General features: G+C 45.9%; 1 protein-coding gene across 1 annotated transcript in view; it reads left to right on the top strand.

Moving 5' to 3' along the window:
• The window catches only part of Fam135b (family with sequence similarity 135 member B), a 190,191-nt gene that overhangs the window by 153,960 nt on the left and 14,877 nt on the right, over positions 1-21,354 (top strand). Inside the window, exons 9-13 of the mRNA XM_077105577.1 lie at positions 1,996-2,151; positions 2,992-3,065; positions 11,063-11,217; positions 16,533-18,522; positions 20,876-21,042. Coding sequence (XP_076961692.1) covers positions 1,996-2,151; positions 2,992-3,065; positions 11,063-11,217; positions 16,533-18,522; positions 20,876-21,042 — 2,542 coding nt within the window. The remainder of the gene's footprint in view (positions 1-1,995; positions 2,152-2,991; positions 3,066-11,062; positions 11,218-16,532; positions 18,523-20,875; positions 21,043-21,354) is intronic.

The following is a 21,354-nucleotide window of genomic DNA, read 5'->3' as shown; positions in this document are numbered from 1 at the left end:
ATTGTTTTCTGGGGCAAATGGTGCCAAGTGTTGTCACAGGAATTTGGCTGTCATCAGTGAGTCATGTCATGCTGGTTGGAGAATTCAAGTCTGAGCAACTTCTAGTCCATCCAAAGCCACACTCTCCACCTGGAGGATTTTCAGTGGCTGCGTTTTCCCCAGAGCCCCCACCTGACCTTTGTCTTCCGTCTCTTGACCATGGTGTATGCAACACAGCCAAGAGTGGTCATCAAATACTGACCTTGCCTCTTGGAAGAAGCAGCTCTGAGTAGTATTTTTAAATAAAATCTTGTATTTGGAAGCTAATCATTCATTGTAAAGTAATAATATTCAAAATTTGGAGTGTTACTGTGCATCAAACTTCTCCTTTCCTCTTTCTCTTATTGTTAGACTCCTCACGCCACCTGCTGTGCCTCCGCCTAGCATCAGCCTTCAGTCCAAGGACAACAAAAGACTGTCGGTGATTCAGGCACTGGACTTAGATCCTCCCATGTATCATTGCATTCAAATGGAGTCACTTACCTTGCGTGCCCTTTAAGGAAACTGAGGCACAGGATAAATGAGGGAAGCAGGATTTGGAAGGGCTGTGGCTATGTGCCCACTTCATCGTGTGTGGTAGAGAGTGCCACACCACTCTTTCTTGCACATCCACATCCCTATCTCCACCACCGAGTAAGGCAGAGGCCCTCTCCAACTCGTCCTGGAAATGTCTTACACCTTTGATGTTTGCTCTTTCCACTTGGGTCCAATGGCTTCAACACACGTGCTTCAGACCCGCACGATGCCCTCACATGCTTGTTGTATAAATGATTAAGCCTAGAGATTGGTGTCAGGATTTGAGGACTGGCTGCCTCACGCTCCTCAAAGACACCGTCTTTCTTCTCACTTCTCTGGAACTTATTTGAATTCTCCAACCAGCATGCTTCTTGGGAAGATGGCTATCCCATATCAAGTGACAGCGAACCAAAGTATTTCTGTTCCTGGGGTCTTCCCAAAAGGCTCTGGGCCCACTCTAGTCCAATTCCTAGCTTTAAAAGCCACCTGAAACCCTTCTTAAGGAATGTGGGTGATGGTGGAAGGATGGTGGTAGGCCAGGGCTAGGGAGCCCCCGCCATGTGCAGTTCTCCCAGCTAGTTAAGTGCTATGAGGTCATGGACTCTCTTCTCTCTGGAGGTCTCTACTCCTGTACTGTGGTGCGGGAATGTGGCTTTGTGGTCCCACAGTTCTTCAGTTCAATCCCAGCTTGGTGTGGACTTGTGTACTCTCGCTATTTATTCACTCTCATTTTAGCTTTTTGTAGAAGAATGTTTACGATGCCTCCACCACAGAGTAACTGTGGGGATTACATGGGAAACCTATGTAAAATACCCAGCACTCTACCTGCCAAACGATGGGTATTAATGAGTGGAAGCCATCATGACTACGAAGACTGAGTTCAGAATCTCAGGACAGAGTGGAGTGCAGTGTGAGGATCTGCAGTGCCAGGGGGTTTGGGAGGATGGGATGGAGGGTTTTCAGCTGGATGGTTGTGAAGCCAAGGTTCACAGAGGAGAAGTCACTGGATCTGGGCACCGATAGGCAGCATGAACTGTGGAAAGGGTTGAGTAGAGAAGTTGAAAGAAGAAGCCATTGGACCCAAGGGGAAAGAGAAAACATCAAAGGTGCAAGACATGTCCAGAAATCCAGGATTAGGTTGGGCTTAAAATAGACACAAAGACAAGACAAAGCGGCGAGAGACTGAGCTAGGCCGTTGGTGATCTCTCATGTGAGACTAGGCCTGGATGTTGTTTGTAGACAGGGACTACAAATAATTTATCACCACCATGACTATTTTAAGTCCCGCAACCTAAGTGAATTGATATGTGATCCCGAGAGTCTCATGATGGTTTAATATCATGCCACCAATGTGCAGATGTTCACCGAGTGCACAGGAGTCAGTGGAGATGGCAGGAGCCCAGGGAGCGGGGGCCTGACCGCTGCATTTTTTGCCTCCAGATGCTGAACAATCCAGAGAAGATAGCTGAGCAGATAAGTAAGGATCTCGCCTGGCTTGCTTCCCACCTGATGGCTCTGTGGACACAGTTCCTGGATACGGTGACACTCCACTCCCAAGTGACTACTTATCTCACCCAGGAGCACCACAGCCTGAGGGTAAATTGTCTCATGGCATAAACTTCCTACATGCACTTAAAGTCCTGAGGAAGTTTGGCATGTGTCAGTTCCCTGAACTGAGTAAGAATTGGGACTGTCCTGAGCTCTAGATTGGAGCACTGACCCTAGCCCCACCCTGAACAAGCAGTATGACATCAGGAGCTTGTTTAGCCACACAAGCCTTTGCTCCATCCTTCATAAAACACCACCCTTACCCTTATCATAGGGGTACTCCAAGTACTTTTAAAAAGTATTTGAGGGGCTGGGAATAGAGATGAGTGGTAGAGTACCAGCATCATATGAGCAAGGCCCTTGGTTAGATCCAGGGCACTTCAAATAAACAATCAAAACAACATTTGAAAAAGTAATTTGGAAGGGAAGGCATTGCTCTTAGTATATTTTTGGCCACAAGCTTGGGTACATTTGTGTCGGTACTAATGCATAGTGAAAGACATTGGTCTTCTCATTTAGAGCAAGAAAAGCAAATGTCTGAGAATTAGGTTCACCAAATGCTTAGCAAGCACACTCACAAGGCTGGATTTGGAAATTCTGTTTATTCTGCATTTATTTATGGTGGCTGTTTGCAAAGATCTCATATTCCAGTAGGAGGAATAAAGCCTACATATAAAAATGATAAAAAGCAACATAAGAACAGATTCATAAACATGTACTGAACTGTGTCTATAAACCAGGGTTGGGCTAAGAGCTTTGATTCAGACCTCTGGTTGAAGGACAAGCTTTCCTTAGTGCATAACACTTATCTCCATGACCCTCAATTCTAAACAGAGGAGGCCACAGCCACCTAAAGAAGTGAGCCATTTACTCTGTTTTATTCCTCAGGTCCGAAGGTTTTCTGAGGCCTTTTTTTATATGGAGCACCAAAAACTTGCTGTCTTGACATTTCAGGAAAATCTGTAAGTAATGAATCGCATGCCTACTCTGCCATGTAAAGTAGTCTCCCCCACCCCCAGGACAGTCCACCTCTTTTCTTTGTTCAAGCTTCCCTTTCACCTTCTGGATCTCCTCACCTCTGCACCTCCAGTCTGAAGCGCCAGACAAGCAAAAGATTTAGACAGTGCCCAGTGGGAGAGGTCAGCAGGCTGAGGTTTCCTTTGTTGAGTGTCGTCATGCTTCTAGAGACAGAATCAAGACTCCCAAGTTCTGCAAGACATCTGTGCTGAATCCTTGCAGAGTGAAGTCGAAGCAGGTGGTGTGGTCATAGGCTACGTCAGAAAACACACAATCTGCTCTAGATGTTGCAGTAACTAAAAAATGCATTTAGCATAGTAATTAAGGCTGAGCTCCCTAATTAGGAGGACTGGTGAATTTCCAAGTTTGCCACCTTCTAGTACTCAGAAAGTCAGAGGGTTCATGGGCGATGAGGCCATTGTCCCTTGGGGATACCCCGGTGAAGAGGGGCAGAGATCCCTCCAGGGTCTTTTGGCTTTTGCTGCACACATCCACATTCTCCTGTTGATTCTGAATAATGCTTCACCTCAAAACATAAAGGTGGGTGAAACAATGTTGGAGATGCCAAGTGAATCCACCAGGAGCAGAGCTTGACGTTCCGCTTTGCACGGGATGGACATGGGAGCTCTCACACCCTTCTATAAGCTTGTTTTCTCCTCGGGCTTCCTTATGTTTGCAAAGTATGGTGACATTTACAGTTTGTCCCAGGGGTTCTGGAAGTGAGCTGTGGCTCCTAGAAAACACAACTGCATGTTGAATCCGCTTGTCTAGAGATCCTGAGAGTCTTCCACTCAGCCGTTAATCCGTTCCCTCATTCCAGGCTCCAGCTAGAACTGGGAGAAGATACTTTCCAAAACTAACTTCAGAAGAGCTAGCCTGACAAGGGTAAACATAGCTTGGGGGGCCACAGCACAAAATTATAAACCAGAATGGCTGCAGGAAATGGTCTCCCAGAGTTCAGGAGGTTAGCCTCAGATGGGCTCCAGGAGTGCCCACCAGCAGAGGTGACAGACACAGGCCAGGACTCCTCCCCTCAAAGAGCCCGGCTTGAATGGCAGCCTCTTGTGCAAAGGGCAAAGATTCAGAAACTAGTGGGATGACAGCTTGAGTTTCAGGCCCTGCTCCTCCCCAAAGGATGGGAAAAAGTCTTTCTGCAGATGTGACATCTGAACGCAGGTTAGAGTTATAGCAGGTCATGCAGTGACGTGGGAAAAGTTTGGGCTGGTGAGATAAAAACAGAACATCTTTGAAAAGCAGCACAAGATCAGTGCAGTTAGAATGGAGTGCAGGAGCAGGGAAGAGCAGGGGAAACTCAGAGCAACAGGAGGAACAGGCCATGTGGGGCCTTGAGGGCCAGGGGATAAGGAGGACCTAGAGTAATTTCTGCTTTTTTACCTGCAAATGAATATGGACCTCAGCATTTCAAATTTCATTACACGCCTTAAAATACTGATTTTGCAACTTACAATACTTGTGGCAGGCATCCCACTAGTTACTGAATCTTTCTTACCTGGTTTCTTAGACATGAAAAAAGGAGATTCCTTCTTTCAAGAAACAACTATTTAGCATGGAGCACATGTCAGACACTGTTTCAACTCTTGGCTACTCCATCAGTGAACCAGAAACAAATTCCTTACTTCATGGGGCTTGTATTTTAGTGGTGGAAGGCACATAATAAATATGATCTGTCCAATGGTGATGTGCATGGTGAAATAGTTCTCAGTGTGAGGGGAACAGATGAGACTAGTTTAAGGAGCTGTCAGAGAAGGTCTTCCTAGGAAGCTGGCATTAGGTACAAGATTGGGCCCTGCAGATACCTTGGTCCTGTAATGTAGCGGTCAGGTAGAGCAGTTTTTAAGGATTCAATTAGGAGTAGACATTAACGCAAGGCAGAGACTAGGAAGGGCTCCTGCTCAGAAGGAAAAAAACTTTTAGCTAGGCCCTCCAGGGTAAAACCGTAGAACAGAGAGGGAGAGTTCATTGCAGATGGAGAAAATTGCAGAGAAAAGGTTCAGGGTCCTGTGAGCAGGAGTGACGTTTGGATAAGTTGGTGCACAGGGACCGGAGAGCCAGGAACTGTGCATGAGAAGGGTGGGCTCCCATGGAGGGTGGGTCTGGGGAGAGGACGAGCCTCGGGGAGGCTGCCCTGTTGACACAGGAGGCTGAACTGTGCTCCAGAATCAGGGCAGACATGAAGAAATGCCAGACTGCCCAGTGAGCCCTTTATTGTTGAAGCATGCACTAGATTGTGTTTCTCCAACAGGAGGTCGCCACCGCTTAACAGACGGTGAGGTGAGCTGGGTGGGCTAGGAGCAGCACTTGCGGGATGGCGGAGGCTAGGCTAGGACAGGACGAGACGGAAGGGGAAGCAGCAGCTTGGAGTGCTTGTGGCGTTCCGTGCCACACTCCTGGGTGTGCACAGCTGTCCCGGGTGCCATGGAGAGGAAGACCTCTGGCCCCAGGTTGTGGTCTTGAAGGTATGTTCAAGAACTAATTAGGATGAGATCTAGCAAGTGTGTGCTTCATGGTCCTCCTCTCTGTACCACTAAAGTCTCACCAGTGCTTTTCACACAAGAAGTTGGTGCTACGGGAACTTTGTTTATGACCAAATGTGAATAGATCAATGAGGCATAGGGAGACCTACACTGGTGTATTAACTGCTGTAATATAATCATTGAGACATGCCTTTGACTTTTACATGCTCTGTGTATATATCTGTACTCTGTATTGTTTTATTAAACATCCATGCAACAGGGTTGAACTCAACAGGTATTTGCCTGCCTTCAGGTGCTCACAACTGTTGAGATTTTTCTAGTAAGAAGCTGTCCAGGTGTTTTTCCATGCTTTGGCTTGTTCAATGTTCTTATTTGCCTATGAGGTAGACACTATTCTTCTATAAAGAAGAAACCTGGGCTGAGAGAGGTGAAGTGATTTGTTGTAGAGCATACAGCAAAAGAGACAGAATTGGGGCTGTGTTGGAGGCCAGAGGCCATACTTCTAGCCCCTGTCCCATAGATCCTATGGATGGTATTGAGCCTCTTTCCTAAAGAAATAAATCAAAAGAAGGGCTTTCAGCTTCTAAAGCAGAAGTATCTGTAGGCTTGGGCTGTACAGCTGGAGTGAGGGCAAACCTGCGCTGACATCGGTAGGCAATGCCCCAGACCATCATCCACTTGCTTGCTGCTCAGCATGGCCAGAGGGAAACCCAGGGGTACCTGCTGAGTGCACAACATGTGGGTGCCCCTGGAACCACACAGACATAAGGACTTGCATGCCCAGTGCCCCTGAGTGTCATGCAGACAGGGAGGAAGGGACCAGGTTCTGAGCACTGTCCTTGTGCGGAGTCTGTGTGCTCACACACAGGAGGGCAAGGCCAACCCCAGTAGGGTTCATTTCAAGTTGGTTTCTTCCACTGTGGCTTCCACAGTGGGTGTGCAGCAGAGACGTGGAGGGAGGGGACTTCACCCTCTGTCTCCAAACTCCTTTGCTGCTGCTTCTCAGCATACCTGCAGGTCTCCAGAGAGGGTCTGGGAATATGTGGCCCTCCAGTTTCCTTGCATATACCTTGTTGATTAACTAACTCATTCAGCACATACTTTTTTTTTTTTTAAATTAGAGCTTTGTAGTTCTGCATAGTAGTGGGGTTCATCCCAACAAACTCATACATACATGAAAACTGATTTCAGTTCATGATCCCCCCTTCTCCCTCCCATTATTCCTCCCCTTCCCTATTCTCCTTTTTCTGCTCTACTAGACTTCCTTCACTCGTCTATTAACTTGTATTTGATTGATTCTTTCCACCTATGCATAAATATGAATTTCTCTGTCCTATATTTACATATACATATAACATGGTTTTCAAGAATTTATTCTGGGGCTGGGGTTGCGGCTCACTGATAGAGCACTTGCATAGCATGTGTGAGTCACTGGGTTAGATCCTTAGCACCACATACTCAAAAATAAATAATTAGGATATAATTTTTTTAAAAAAGAGTGGAAATTAAAAAAAATCATTCTGTGTTGCCTCCCCTTACCCAACCCTCTACCCTGACTTTTGATCTCCTTTTTATGCACTACTGATATTCCCTTTATCTTTATGTTTTCTTATCCTTCCTCCCCCTTTCCTTTATTTTACTCTAGTTTATGCATATGTGAGAAAAAATTTGACCTTTGATTTTCTGAGGTTAGCTTATGTCATTTAGCATGATATTCTCCATTTTCATACATTTATCAGCAAATGCCATAATTTCATTATTTTTTATGGCTGAGTAGAACTCCATTGTGTGTGTATATATATATATATTTCTTTATCCATTCATCCATTGATTGGCATCTGGGTTGATTCAATAATTTAGCTATTGTGAATCATGCTGCTATAAACAATGAGACGACTATATTACTGTAGTATGTCAATTTTAGATCTTTTGGGGAAAATAGCAAGGAGTGGAATAGCTGGGTCATATGCTGGCTCCATCCCTAGTCTTTTGAGGAATCTCCATGGTGCTTTCCAGAGCAGTGTACTAGTCTCCAGCCCCACCAACAATGTGCAAGGGTACCTTTTCCCCCACAACCTCACTAGCATTTATTATTGCTTGTATTCTTTATCGTTGCCATTCTGACTGGAGTGTGATGAAATCTTATTGTAGTTCTGATTTGCACTTCCCTGATTGATAATGATGTTGATCATTTTTTTCACATATTTGTTGGCCTTTGTGTTTCTCCTTTTGAGAAGTTTCTCACAGGTACTTTTGATTGCTCACTGTATGGAGGCATTGCTCAAAGCACTTGGGATGCCTCAGTGAACAAAACAGACACTCATGTTGGGAGATAAGTATTCAACAATAATATTATAAATCCACGGATTATATAGTATGTTAGAAGGTGATGGGTCTTGTAAAAAATAGAGCAGGGCAAGGGTATCAGAAGTGCTTGGGTTTGGAGGAGGGGGGAAAGGGCAGTGTTCCGTGTTTGGTGGACACTGTGGAGGAGTGAGGGGCCGGCCATGCCGGGAATGCTTCTCTCCCATTGGCTGCAGTCAAGTAATTTCTAAGGGCCTTTGAGTCAGGGGTCTCCAGAGGGACAGAAAAGAGGGGTGCATACATAGAGAGGTGTATAGAAAGGGGTTTGCTAGTGGAATTGAGTGGTTCCATGTGGAGGCCAAGAAGTGCCACCATAGTCCCTGTGCAAGCTGGAGGACCAGGGAAGGTGTGAGCAAGGCTCAGCCCATGTCTGAAAATCTCAGGCCCCAGGGAAACCCATGGTGTAATTCTCAGTTCCACCCCAAGACTGGAGAGTCAGGGCTGCTGGTGTGAGTTGAAAATTGGGAGAACTTATGGCTCTGATGTCCAAGGGCAAGAGGATAAAGAGCATCGTGTTTCCAGAAAAGAAGGCAAAACCTTTCCCTCTGACTTTGTGCTCCATTCAGGCCCCCAGCTAACTGGATGGCTGTCATCTATGTTGAGCGTGGATCTTCCCCTCTCAGGTCACCAACTCACATGCCAATCTCCTCTGGACATACCCTCACACACACACCTGGGCCAGCCCTTCTTTCTACTCAAATGCAAAACCACACGCACTTCCCTTTTAGCAGAAGCACTGGTGACAATGGAAGCAATGATTAAGAATAAGCGTGCTTGCCGGTTGCAGTGGCACATGGCTGTAATCTCAGCGGCTCAGGTGGCTGAGACAGGAGGATTGCAAGTTCAAATCCAGCCTTAGCCAAAGAGAGGCACTAAGGAGACCCTGTCTCTAAATAAAATATAAAATAGGGCTGGGGATGTGGCTCAGTAGTTGAGTGTCCTTGAGTTCAGTCCCCCATAACCCTCGTCCCACCCACCCCGCCCCCAACAAAAGAATAAGTGTGCTTTACCAGCTCTCTGGGTATTCTTGATTCTGTCAAGTTGGCACCCCAAAACAATCATCACCAGTCCACCATTTTTCAGCCGGACACCCTTATGCACCTCTTCAAGTCAATCTTGATAAAGAGGATGACAAAGCTGTGGTCCCGTCAGCACGCTGCTGTCCTGCCAGTCCCTCCAGGGAGTTTTCATGCTGTGCACCAAGACGGAGGAGAGGAGGGCAGGGCAGCTCCCCTGAGCTCCCCTGTGGCTGAGCCTGAAGACAGCACACACCATCTTGGCTGAGACTCTTCTCAGAGCCTGTGGTCAGAGAGTGGCACTGACTCTCTTGGGCCCCTTGGCAGTGTTGCTGAGCATTGCTTTAGGTACTTGGTCACATCCACAAGCCCCACACTCAAGAAGCAGCATTCCCGCAGGAGCTGGCATCTGCTCCACGTGGCTCAGAGCAGACACCCCTCACCGGTGCTGCTGTGCTATGGTCGATGGCTTCAGCTCTTACTTTCTTCATGACCGTGAGCTGCAGACCTAGATGCACGTCCAGGTCCTCATCATCGCAAGTGCCCTGGTGCCCAGTCTATGTTTTCATAAATTAAAAACTGGTTAGAGGTTCCAGATTTAGATGGTGTTGCAAAGCACAGGGGTGGCTAAAAAATCCCATCTAAATATTAAGAGAAGAATATTTAAAGCATTAAATATTTAAAGAGTTAGGAAGTTGCAGCAGCCTTCAGGGCTTTGAGGAAGAGAAAAAAATTCCCTCCTTTACTTTTGTGGGTAAAAATCCAATTGAAAAGTAAGAAGAAAATAAAATACATGTATTTAATTTTTCTTAAACTGATGTGTATATTAAGTAATATTCACTGTGCATGGATAATATGTGTTGTATGACATATCTGTACACTAGGTGTGTTTCTGTGTGTGTGTGTTCATCTCACTGTGCCCACCAGTGAAGGTGCAGGTTAGAGAAGCTGCTTCGGGCCTAGGCAGAGCTCCACAGCTATACACTAGTCTATAGGCCGATGTTCTGCACATCTGCAAACGAGATGGGGGCTTCCTGGGTTCAGGCTGCTTCAAAGAGAGCCACAGACAGACAACAACTAGCAATGCAGGCCCTTCTCCCAAACTCACCAATCCCTTGAGAACCCCCTGTTCTATCATGGAAAAGAGATTGAGTTGTTATGGAAAAAAAATAGTGAAACTTTAATCTTTTTTTTTTTTAAGAGAGAGAGAGAGAGAGAGAGAGAGAGAGAGAGAGAATTTTAATATTTATTTTTTTGTTTTCGGCAGACACAACATCTTTGTTTGTTTGTGGTGCTGAGGATCGAACCTGGGCCGCACGCATGCCAGGCGAGCGTGCTACCGCTTGAGCCACATCCCCAGCCCTAATCTTTTTCTTTCATGAGAAAAAAATAAACATTCTCTCTTCCCCCAGGGACTTGAGGAGAAGGGGGTGAATATTTTGTAACATCCTAGCATTTTAATTTAAAAAATGATTAATTATTAATAATAATTTCTATTGGTGGAAGGATGTTTGTGTCATGAAAAAATATGAGCATTTTTAAAATCCTACATAGAGGAATGAAAAAAATAGGGCTCCTGACTAGGGAAACTTACATCCTAGTCAAGGATGCCAATATACACATAGTAATCGACAAAAAGCTATTTTGAATGGTCTTCAAGTGAAACATACCACAATATGGCTCAGATTCAAAGTGGCACAAGGTAGAGAAGCAAGGATAAAGGTTTCCCTCCAGGGTACTAACTGGAGTTCACTGGCCATTCAGAAACTCAGCCAGCATCCCTCCAGCATGGTCTTCATTACATCCCCCAAATGGCACGTGATAGACCTCTGTGTTTCACCTAATCCTACTGTTCATGACCTCTAACCCCAGCACCTGGACCAGTTCCCAAACAAAGCAGACTATGGTACTGGGGGCTGAATAGGTGGGAGGGAAGAAAGGAAGACCACTGATTGCCATAGTCCACCACAGCTCTTCTGAATGCCCCTGGGATTAGAGGTGCCACAGCTCTTTCAAAGCTTCCAGTCCTCCTTGGGTGCTCACCCTGTCCTTCCCTGTGCTCCTCAGCATACAGATGCACAGCCAGCTGTCTCTGGACATCCGGAACTCAGAGTACCTCACCAGTATGCCCCCGCTGCCCGCAGAGTGCCTGGACATCGATGGTGACTGGAACACCCTGCCAGTCATCTTCGAGGACAGATATGTGGACTGCCCTGCGACAGGTTTGTCTTCTGTTGTCCTGGAAAGACCCAAGGCTTTCCACGGGGTCCTGGCAGTCTCTCTGTTTCTATCCCAACAACAGTGGGACCGAGTTAGCACAGGGTTTGTTCAGCTCATCCAGGGGAACAGAATTAAAGTGGAACTAATCGAAATGACTTTATTTCAGGAACACTGATAAATCAATCTAACAAAGGAGCAATTACAGTAAAAACTCTCTCCATGGTTCTCTGGGGAAGAGTTTAACCTAGTGTCTATTTTCACCCACAGAACAAGAATCCCTCCACTCTGCTGTGCACACACCAGTGTGACTTGGAAATACAGGAAGGTCCTTTCTTATTTCAAATGTGCAACTTAAACATAAAGTCACTTTTGATTGAACTTTAATGGCTTTGGGTTCAAATTCTCACCAATGTCTGCTTCATGCCATGAGTGAGGCAAAGCACTCAAGACTCATGAGTCTGTATCGTTAGGCAGCATGCCTAGTGATAGGAATTCATGAATTAACCATAGCAGAAAGAAGAGAAAATATGTTTGCCCTCATTTTTGGCATGAGTGTGTCCAGATTGGCTGGTGTGGTAGTTTGGCAATGAACTCACACATCAATGGGGAAAAGTGGAGGTGGGGGGTGCACCTGGATAGCACAGTGAATGTCTGTTCTCTAACCCCTTCCTCAGCCCTGAATGGAGACCCCAAAAACTAATAGACTTGCAATCCCATCAAGGTCCCAGAACTGCCAGGCCCACCTTATGCTGGGGTTTCAGGGCTCTATCTCCTTAATCCTGTAAATGACCTTGGGAACTCTATTTCAAGGTAAAAAAGTGAGGCAGGAGGACTATGAGCATTTTTTAAAAACCATGTGGCATTAAGCCAACATTCCAACCCACTCCCTGACTCCAAAGCTCATGTCCTGCCTTACAGTCTCCCCTGGAGAGTTGTTAATCTATTGTATTAGGCCCCAGCATTTACATGAAGGGCAAAGGGGCTAAATTTCACAGGTGCTACAATCTGAGACTTGTTGGATGTCTATAAATCTAGGTGACTTCTAAGGACAGTGCTATCTTACAAGTACATAAATCTGGTTCTCAGTTGTACTCTGACATCTAGCGTTACCCAGGTGTATGGCAGCTGAAATGCACACCAGGCTGGAACTGTTAACATTTACACATGTGTACCTACACTGATGTGTATGTACCTGTGTGTGTGTGTATGTATTTATGCAAGTTCATCCTCCTTATTGTTACATTATCTATAGAAACTTTGAAGTTAAATGAGAAATGAACTAAGCACTCATCATCCGCAGCTCTGACATCAACATTCTCAGGGTTCATTGTGAATTGTCTCCCAGTCTTTTTTCCTACACATACTAATCCTTTTCCTAGTGATTATAAATCTCAGTCCCTCATTTATCACATATCTTTATTTTTTACAAATCAGCTTTGCTTTATCTTCTAGCCTCCATCCTGCAGCATGGCTGGAAAGTCAACCTCAGTCTTTTGGGGTTTCCTTGGCTACCCGTCTTCCTCCATCTTGCCTATCAGCACCCTTGAGCCTTAAACAGCCGCAAGACCTGGCTGGGGGAGTATATCTAGGAGCATCTCCCCTTGCAGGTCCCTTTAAGCTGTCCATTGTCCACACCTATGTGCTACCTTAGGACCAGTGTGTCTTTGTAGCTTCTCCAAAGTGCCTGAGGGGGCTCCATCACACTCATCTCATTTTCCTAGAAGGACCACAGGCAGGTCCCTGCATTCGGCTGTCCCCCAGAGCTTCTTTCCACACAACCTCAAATTGATGTACACCCATCCCCTATACAGTGGCGCGCCTATGTCCCCATGCAAAACCCAAGGCTGGGCTTGGCCTTCTTGTTCCTTCATAGAACTTCAGCACAAAAAAACTACTTCCTCTTTCCTCTAGAACTTGGGGGCCTTGTTATTTATTCCTTGTCCTGAGATGGCCAGACACATTTGCAGTCATCCTTTGAGTGTGGTGTGAAAGGGGAATTAAAGAGTTTCATTTCCATGTTAAAATAATAGCATTGGCTCATGGTTTCCCACAGCATCATGGCTTGCCTGTCTTCTGGGTACCACACACTCAGCAAATCTGTCCTTACTATCTGTTGCACCCCACCCACTCCCGTCCTCCTAGTCTCCTGCTCAAGGCCATTGAATGGTTTGCTCAAAGCCTCAAGAATTGGACAGACTGTATGAATTGAGTCTTTTCCCCAACGAAGTTACCTGCATGAAGTTGGGGAATGGGGTAGTGATTGTACTCCAGTGTTTCTGTGAACAATGGGCAGATCCATCCATAAGACAGTTTTTAAAAAGTGGCAGGCACACAGTGAAGATGAATTCAAGTTTCTACTCTCATTTGTTGGTGTCTGATTCTAAATCTCTTGGAATTAGAACCCTTTGCCCTCTCCTTTTCTGGGTGAGTTGTGAGGGTGAAGCTACATTGCTGCCATCTTTGCAACCCACTTCCTCACTGAACCTCCTGTATCCAGTCTTAATTGTCTATGACAAATCTGAGAAACACTTTTTATTCCAAGAATCTACAACCTGTGAAGTCAAGTCTGATTCCGTGTCCATGCTGGGCGTGTGAGTTGATCACCCTGCAGGCCCTCTCCACCTGCCTCAACCCAGTCCCCCTTCTCTCTTCATCTTGGCTCCAACATACAGGAGCTCCTCTTGTCCAGCCAAACTGCAGCCCACAAAACCTCTGCCCATGATGTCCCCTGACCAGGGTGACTTACTTCCTTTTCTGAACAGGTCAATTGCATTCCCCAGAATACTGCCCACATTCAGTTCTGTTTGCTTTCATTTCCTCTTTTAATCAACAACTCATTTTGTAGTAATTTTAGGTTCCCAGCCAAAGAAGGATGAAGTAAAAGGTATAGAGATATCCCATGCGTCCCCTGCCCTGTAGGTACATAGCACTTCCCTGTCAGCAGAATACTAGTTGGAGTCAGGACATTTACACTAGCTCAGCATTATCACCGGAGTCACTCTGGGCTTTTCTCTGGGTTTGGATAAATGAATAAGGCCACGTGTCCACCATGACAATATCATGCAGAGAGTTTCAGTGCCCTGATTCCACGTGCTCTGCTTGCATGGCCCTCCTCCTCCCCTTCCCTAGAGACCAAACGTCCGTTCACTGTCCCCACTAGCTTTGCTGCAGTCCGTGCAGTTTCAGAAGCAGAGAATTCACTCTTTACACAGATGCCCAGTCCCCTCTCCCTAATCAATTGTGTGTCCAGGGATTTCCCACACTGGGCATATCTGTACCATTTGTGGTACCCGATGACATTGAGGTGATTTTTTGGGAAACCGTTATAATCGATAAACATAATATCATTGTCACTATATTTCTGTTCTAGTCTCCATTTGTTATACACACAGTTCATTGACCATGTCCTAGCCCCAGTCCTGGCCCTGGGGCTCTAGAGAGTCACATAAGATCAACTTCCCTGGGGCAGAGACAAGATGCAGAGAGGACACGGTTGGAGGGTGGGGGGCGTGCTGCACCTCACCTGTGTGGAAGGGATGCAGGGTTTGCAGCAGGGAGTAGGGGACGGCTATGGGCCAGGGAAGGCCTCAGGGGAAGGCCTCAGGGGGAGGCGAGGTCCTCACAGTCTCTCCAGAGGCTTAGCTGTGTCCAGGTGAGGGCGATTTCCACTCTTTCCTGGACCCGTCATGAGTTTCACGGAGACTTACCAGGTGATGAGGTCTCAAAGTCTCCCACGATTTTCAAGAAGTGTCTAGATGGTTCAGTCCATGACAATTTCCAGAACCAGATGGAGAATGCACATTTTAAAAAGAAAATGAAAACCTGGGCTCCCCTTTCTCTGCTTGGTCTATATGGAAGCTAAGTACCACACAAGGCTTCATCAGAGCTGTGATGAGGGTAGGCAGAGAGGGACTGCTGCCCAGCTATTAATTCTTAGGAGGGGAAGAGAGAGATGAAGACTGAGAGGCAAAGAGAGAGAGAGGCGAGGAGGAGGAGAGGAGGGCGAGAAAGGGGAAGGGAGGGAACGCTGAGAGAGGGAATAGTGTACACTAAAGAAAACAGAAAGAAAAAGACCATATTCGGGCTCCCTGCCACCTGCCTAGGAAGCTCAACCTGGTTCTGGAAGTTTCCTATGCTATGTCACACATGGGGCGATTAGCCTAGTTGCAGAGTTCAAAGCTGACAGCATTTTTCTGGACAGTGGACGTCTTCTTCCCTGTGTTCCCTTGGTTGGTGCGGTGACTCCTCACTGAGTTGCTGGCCAGTGGCTCTGCCTCCCTAGGGCAGAGGAGGTGAGCACTGACACCAGGAGCTTCGAGACCCCATGGTTGTCTGGGGCCTCCCAGCTGGAAAATGGCCACCTCAGGAGGAAAGCAGACTTTTTGGCTCCACGGATATCCCTCCTTCTGAAAATAGGAAGCAGGAAAATGCCTCTGTGTTCCCCCGTGAGAACCATTAACCACGCTTTCATAAGTGGAAAGTGAATGAAAGCGATGCTCAGATACTGCATCAGCACCACGCACACCAGACACGGCCAGAGTCAGATCATACCTCACACTGAAGCTCGGGCCCCACAAGCTCAACTTACCCCAGGTGCACTCCCAGGCTGAGGGGGCACAGGCCACCCACACTTCTACCCAAGCAGCTGTGAATTCTGGGTTCCCTTAGCCCCCTCAATCTAATAATTTGTTGGAATAAGCAGAATTCGGGAAGGGACTGTATTTACAATTACATTCTTGTTGTAAAGAATACAAATAAGTACCAGCTGTACACAAAAGACAAAAACACAAACATAAACAAACCCAGGGGTCCAGAGGCGGAGGTCTGCTGGTGCCAGGTAAGAAGTTCTGGTGTTCTCAGGACTAGTCTCCCTCCTGGAACATCTCTCCTGAGCCAGTGTATCTAGACTTCCTATTGGAGCTTCTTATTTGGGAAGGATGGATTGAACCACTGGGGCCACAGGGCTAATTTCACCTCTCTCTACGGGTCAGACGGATGTGACTTTTCAGCTCTAGACCCTAAGCCTCTCTTTGCCTGGTTGGTCCTTCTGCCAGGGCCAGACCCATCCTGATTCAGCTCATTAGCATGAACTACTTAGAAACTCAGCATGAGTTAGCAGGTGAGCATAAACTCTCTGGACGCCCCTGGGGTAAAAAGACTTCTATGTCCTGGGAAATTCTAAGAATCCCCAGGAAAGTATTTTCTTAAAAAAGAAATGAAGGACTGCAAAATTATTATTATTGTTTTACACAATTAGCTATTTGAGAATAACTTGTGAACATAGATTTACAAACTGTAATATATTTTTTTTTTGTAGGACCCAATTTGAGTGTTTATCCTAATTTCAAAGTTCCAACTGTAAGTCCCTCAATAATGAATCTAAAAGAGAAAGAAGAGAACCATGTTATAAATAGGAAATCATCTTTTAGGGGAGACTTTGTCTTATCTACCAGGAAACCACCTCAAGTGGACACTAATGAGGAGGTTACTAGGTGTCCAGGGCCAGACAAGAATGTAACCACAGCAAATCATGTGGACGTGTGCTCCGAATCTCAGGTGTATCTGACAATCGGTGAATTCCAGAACAAAGCAGGTGTGCCTGAAGATGAATGCTGGTCTGGCCAAATGTCTGATGTCAGAACCCATCCACTGGCAGATGTGGACAGCCCCAGGAGGAGTCCAGGCCCAGAGGATGGACAGTCTACAGTGTTGACCTACATTGAGGTAAAATCCAGTAATCAGAACCTCCACAAAGCTGAGCCCACGGAACTCTCTAGTGAGAGTAGAAGCCCTAGGGACAGTTACAGGACAGTATCAAGTAAAGTGGTAGCGGGTGGATATCACCAAAATGCCATCTCTTCAGACAAAGCACCTATCACCGAGTTAAGTACTTCAGGAAAGGGAACAGAACCAGGGGGTCAGCCAGTGCTGCTGAGCCCGAGACTCGCCCCCACTGAGACCCCACTAAATGCTACTCTGACGGAGCCTTTGGATCCTAGGTCTTCCTTCCAGGACCCTCATGTGGAAGAGCAGGAGGAGCTGTCCACGCTGTCTGGGGCCATCAAGCGGTCTTCCTCCCTCATATCTGACTCAGGCATTGAGAGTGAGCCAAGCTCTGTTGCCTGGTCAGAGGCCCGAAGCAGGGCCGTGGACTTAGCCAGTGATCGGGAAGTCCTGCACCAGTTGGTTAGAAGACATGCACTCCACAGGAACTCCCTGGAGGGTGGACACACGGAAAGCAACACCAGCTTGCCAAGTGGCATCCAGGCCTCTCTCACCTCCATCAGCTCTCTGCCTTTTGAAGAGGAGGAACGTGAGCTGGCACTCACCAAGCTGACCAAATCTGCATCTGCACCCCAAATCAGCAGCCCAGAAGACGCAGCTGAAGGTGCAGACACCATGAAAAGAAAAGGAGACTTCCCTGAAGCTTCAGAAATGCAGAAGAGCAAAGGTTCCCCTGAGCATAGCTCTCAACCAAGTGGAAGGTCCAAAGCCCAGGATGCCAGGGCAGTCCAGCCCTTTGGGGAAACAGTTTCACATGCTGACAAACATCAAGACCCTGGTTACATGGACATCCCCCAAGCTAAAGAGAGCCAGGTGGAGCCTCAAGGCCACTATCGTCTGGATGGCAGGACTGAGAACACTCCAGATAGCGAAACCAAAGGTCTTAACTTAAAAATACCACGTATTATAGCGCTTGAAAATCCCAGGACCCGGTCATTGCATAGAGCACTCATGGAAACCCCCAAGGGCAGGCCTAAAGACTCGCACGTGGGCAAACACATTCTTCTCTCCAACAGCAGTATCTCAGAAGTCGGGGAAATGTCTCACCACAAGGTGCCTGAGTTCAGCTGTACGTCAGCTTCTGATGCCACCACCCTGAATCCTGAGCACAGTGGTGCGCCTGGCGCTGTGGGCCACGTGGTGTCGCAGAGAGAAGCTGATGCCTTCCTAGAGGATGAACACGAAGCAGGCACTGTGTGCCACACTCTGACTCCCTCCATCCCTTCCCAAATTCTGAGGAACCAAGAGCTGAGGACAGGCGCTTCCATCATGGGTCCCCCGCTGGCCTCGGCAGAGACCTTTTCCCTGGAGGGCCTGAAGACCGTGGAGGTGGTCAGCTTGTCCGTGTCTTGCACTGCCACCTGTCTCCCTTTCTCATCTGTGCCCAAGGAGACCCCTGCCAGGGCTGGGTTCTCTTCCAGACAGACCCCAGTTCCCATCACTCATCAGCCTCTGGGGTCCTTTGGAGTTGTTTCTACCCATTCCAGCAAGTTGGAGGAAGAGGTCGGTGAAAGGATGTTCAGGTGAGCTTGCTGGCGGGATACCTGGCCCCACCCTTTGGAGTTTTCCACAGAATTCTCAATTTCACACACGCTCTTTAAAAGTTGAGATGTTTGTTTCCTGATTTAAATGATCAAATGCATGCCATACAAGTAAAAGAGGTTGAATAGTGTAAGGAAGTAAAAATTACCAATAAGCCCACCTCCCAACACAACAACTGTGTAGGCTCTTCCACAGTTTACTAGGTGCCTCTCCATCCATGTATGCTTTTAAATGCAAAAGTTGGATTGTTCTGTCAGTTCCTGCATATGTTTTACTCAACCTAATAATATATTGGAAATCTTTCTATGTTTATAGTTCCATTTTATTTCCTCATGTTGATGTTGCCACAGTACCCCAGAATGTGAACAAAATCCATGACAGGTAGACATTTAAATTTTGTTCAACTTTTATTATGATGCACATCTCCCTTGTGAACACCATTGTCACTCTGTCTTTGCACATTTTGAAGAGCATTTTAAGAGCCTTTGAGGGTTGGAAATTCTTAACCAGATTGGTCTCATAAGCCTCCTTTAAAGTTGTAAATTTCTTAAGTTCATGGATCCTTCTGCAACACCAGAATCCCCTCCTTCATCCTATGGAGATTTCTATTCCCATTTCCCCCTACTTATAAACTATTTATTGATAAGGTATAGAGTCATTTCATCAATGTAGCTCATCTTATTTACTGTTTTGCAAAATATTATTACATATTATCTATTAAGTCCTGAGTTTTAAATTCTGTAAATATTCAACAAAATGGATACAGGTGCATTAAAATGGCTTTAAAACCATGATCTAGAGTTTATATGTATTGTTTATGCACATTTTCATATAGAGATAAAACATCTGTGTTTTCACATGCTCTAATCATTTACCTATTACTTTTCTTAAACCAATGGAACTCCCAAAACATTTCATTTATTTCAAGTGACCATAGTAGCATATTGGTTGCTGACTTATTTTTCATAGGTGTCTTATATATAGGATAACTTGACATAATGGGAAATGATTTTCCCCCCCAAGTGAAACTGCACAGTCAGGTCAAATCTGACCTTTTGTTCAGTAAAGAATACTAAATACCTATTGTATGACACTTGTCATCAACTCAACAAGTATGTAGCAGACATCTGATTGGGTAAACATGATGATGTGCAGAGCCAGAAGGAAAAGGATCTAACTTGTCTGAGGGCAATGGCTACCAATAGAATGGTGACCAGGGAAAGTGTCTTAAAGAAGACACCTGCACTGTGGGAAAATATTCCATGGGTGATAATGATGACGGCGACAATGATGATATGCCTGGTAGGTAGTAATGCAGCTCAAACATGCCTAATATGAAAGCCCAAATCCAACATGCTCCAAAATTCAAATTTATTTATTTGTTTGTTATGAGGGATAGAAACCAGGCATTGCATGTGCTCTGTAAGTGCTCTACCCCTGAGCCACATCCTTCACGGAGACTCTTTAAGATCCCAAGCTTTTTGAGCATGACATCATGCCTCAAATAGAAGGTTTCATATCATGGAACTGTTTCATGACCCAAATTATTTAAAATATTGTACAGAACTACCTTCGGGTTTTGTGTATAAGGACAGATATGAAACAATAATGAGTTTCATATTTAGACTTGGGTCCCATCCCCAAGATACCAGATGATATATATGGAAATATCCCAGAATAAAAGAAAAATCCTAAAGTCCCAAGATTTTCTGGTTCCTAGCACTACAGATGAGGGACAGACTACCAGGAACAACAGGTGTCAACACCAAGATTCTGATGTTGGCACGCTGATTCCTAAGTCCACGCTCTTAACCACCTAGATAGTCAGGAAACCACGCAAAGGGCATCACAGCAAAGTGGGAAGGCATTGCAGACACACAGCTGCATGCAGACACATGTGGAGACAAGCCACAGAGCTTGTGTGTGAGTCTAGGGGTGGGAGTGGTGGCAGAGGATGTTGGAGAAGCAGGTGGAGGCCAGGCCCTGGTGCACTTGGATGTCAAGGGAGGGACCTTTCACTCCAGGGGTATCATTTTAAAGATCGCCTAAATTCTTAGAGCTGGATAGAATCTTAGAAGTCCTATTACCTTGTTCAAAGCAGAAACCATATGAAAGTCTGTACAACTCACACCCTTTGGTTTCCTGGGATGGTTTCCTGCCTTCTTGTTTGGAACAAAGCTTTGCTCATCAGTATCTTCCCTGAGGTCTCATGCTCAGCATTTGCCGCAGACACTTGGCTTAGGGAGGCTCATCACTCCTACATTTAGCCCAACTCATTTCCTGCTCAACATGGAATACACAGCTTGGCTTGTGATTAATTAGTGTATTCTCCAGTTTTTATCAGGCCAAAGAAAAATTTAAAAAAGAACTGAAGATTGAAGGATTTCTGTACAGTGACTTATCTGTACTAGCTTCTGATATACCATATTTCCCACCAGAGGAAGAGGAAGAAAACTTGGAAGATGGGATTCACCTGGTTGTCTGTGTCCATGGCCTAGACGGTGAGTTCCAATGTTCCCTCCTCAAAGGGCTATGGTGAATGCAATTTGTAAATAGCTATGAATTCACTTAGATTGGGTGTCTATTAAAAATGTTCAAGTAGCCACCATGGGATGGATTACTACAGTAAGTCTAGGAAGATGTCAAGGCCTTGTTCTAAAAGAAAATATCTCTGTGGCACAAGAAACCTGTTGAGGAAAAAAAATACATAAATGAATGAATCCAGTGAAGGAATTAATTGAATAAATCAGTGGTACATAAAGAGAATGTTTGAGAAAATGGATAACTAATGGAATGAATGTTCAAAATGAAAG

Source organism: Callospermophilus lateralis, chromosome 16 (genome assembly GCF_048772815.1).
Source record: "Callospermophilus lateralis isolate mCalLat2 chromosome 16, mCalLat2.hap1, whole genome shotgun sequence".
NCBI lineage: Eukaryota > Metazoa > Chordata > Mammalia > Rodentia > Sciuridae > Callospermophilus > Callospermophilus lateralis.
This window is presented reverse-complemented; position numbering and strand designations above follow the sequence as displayed.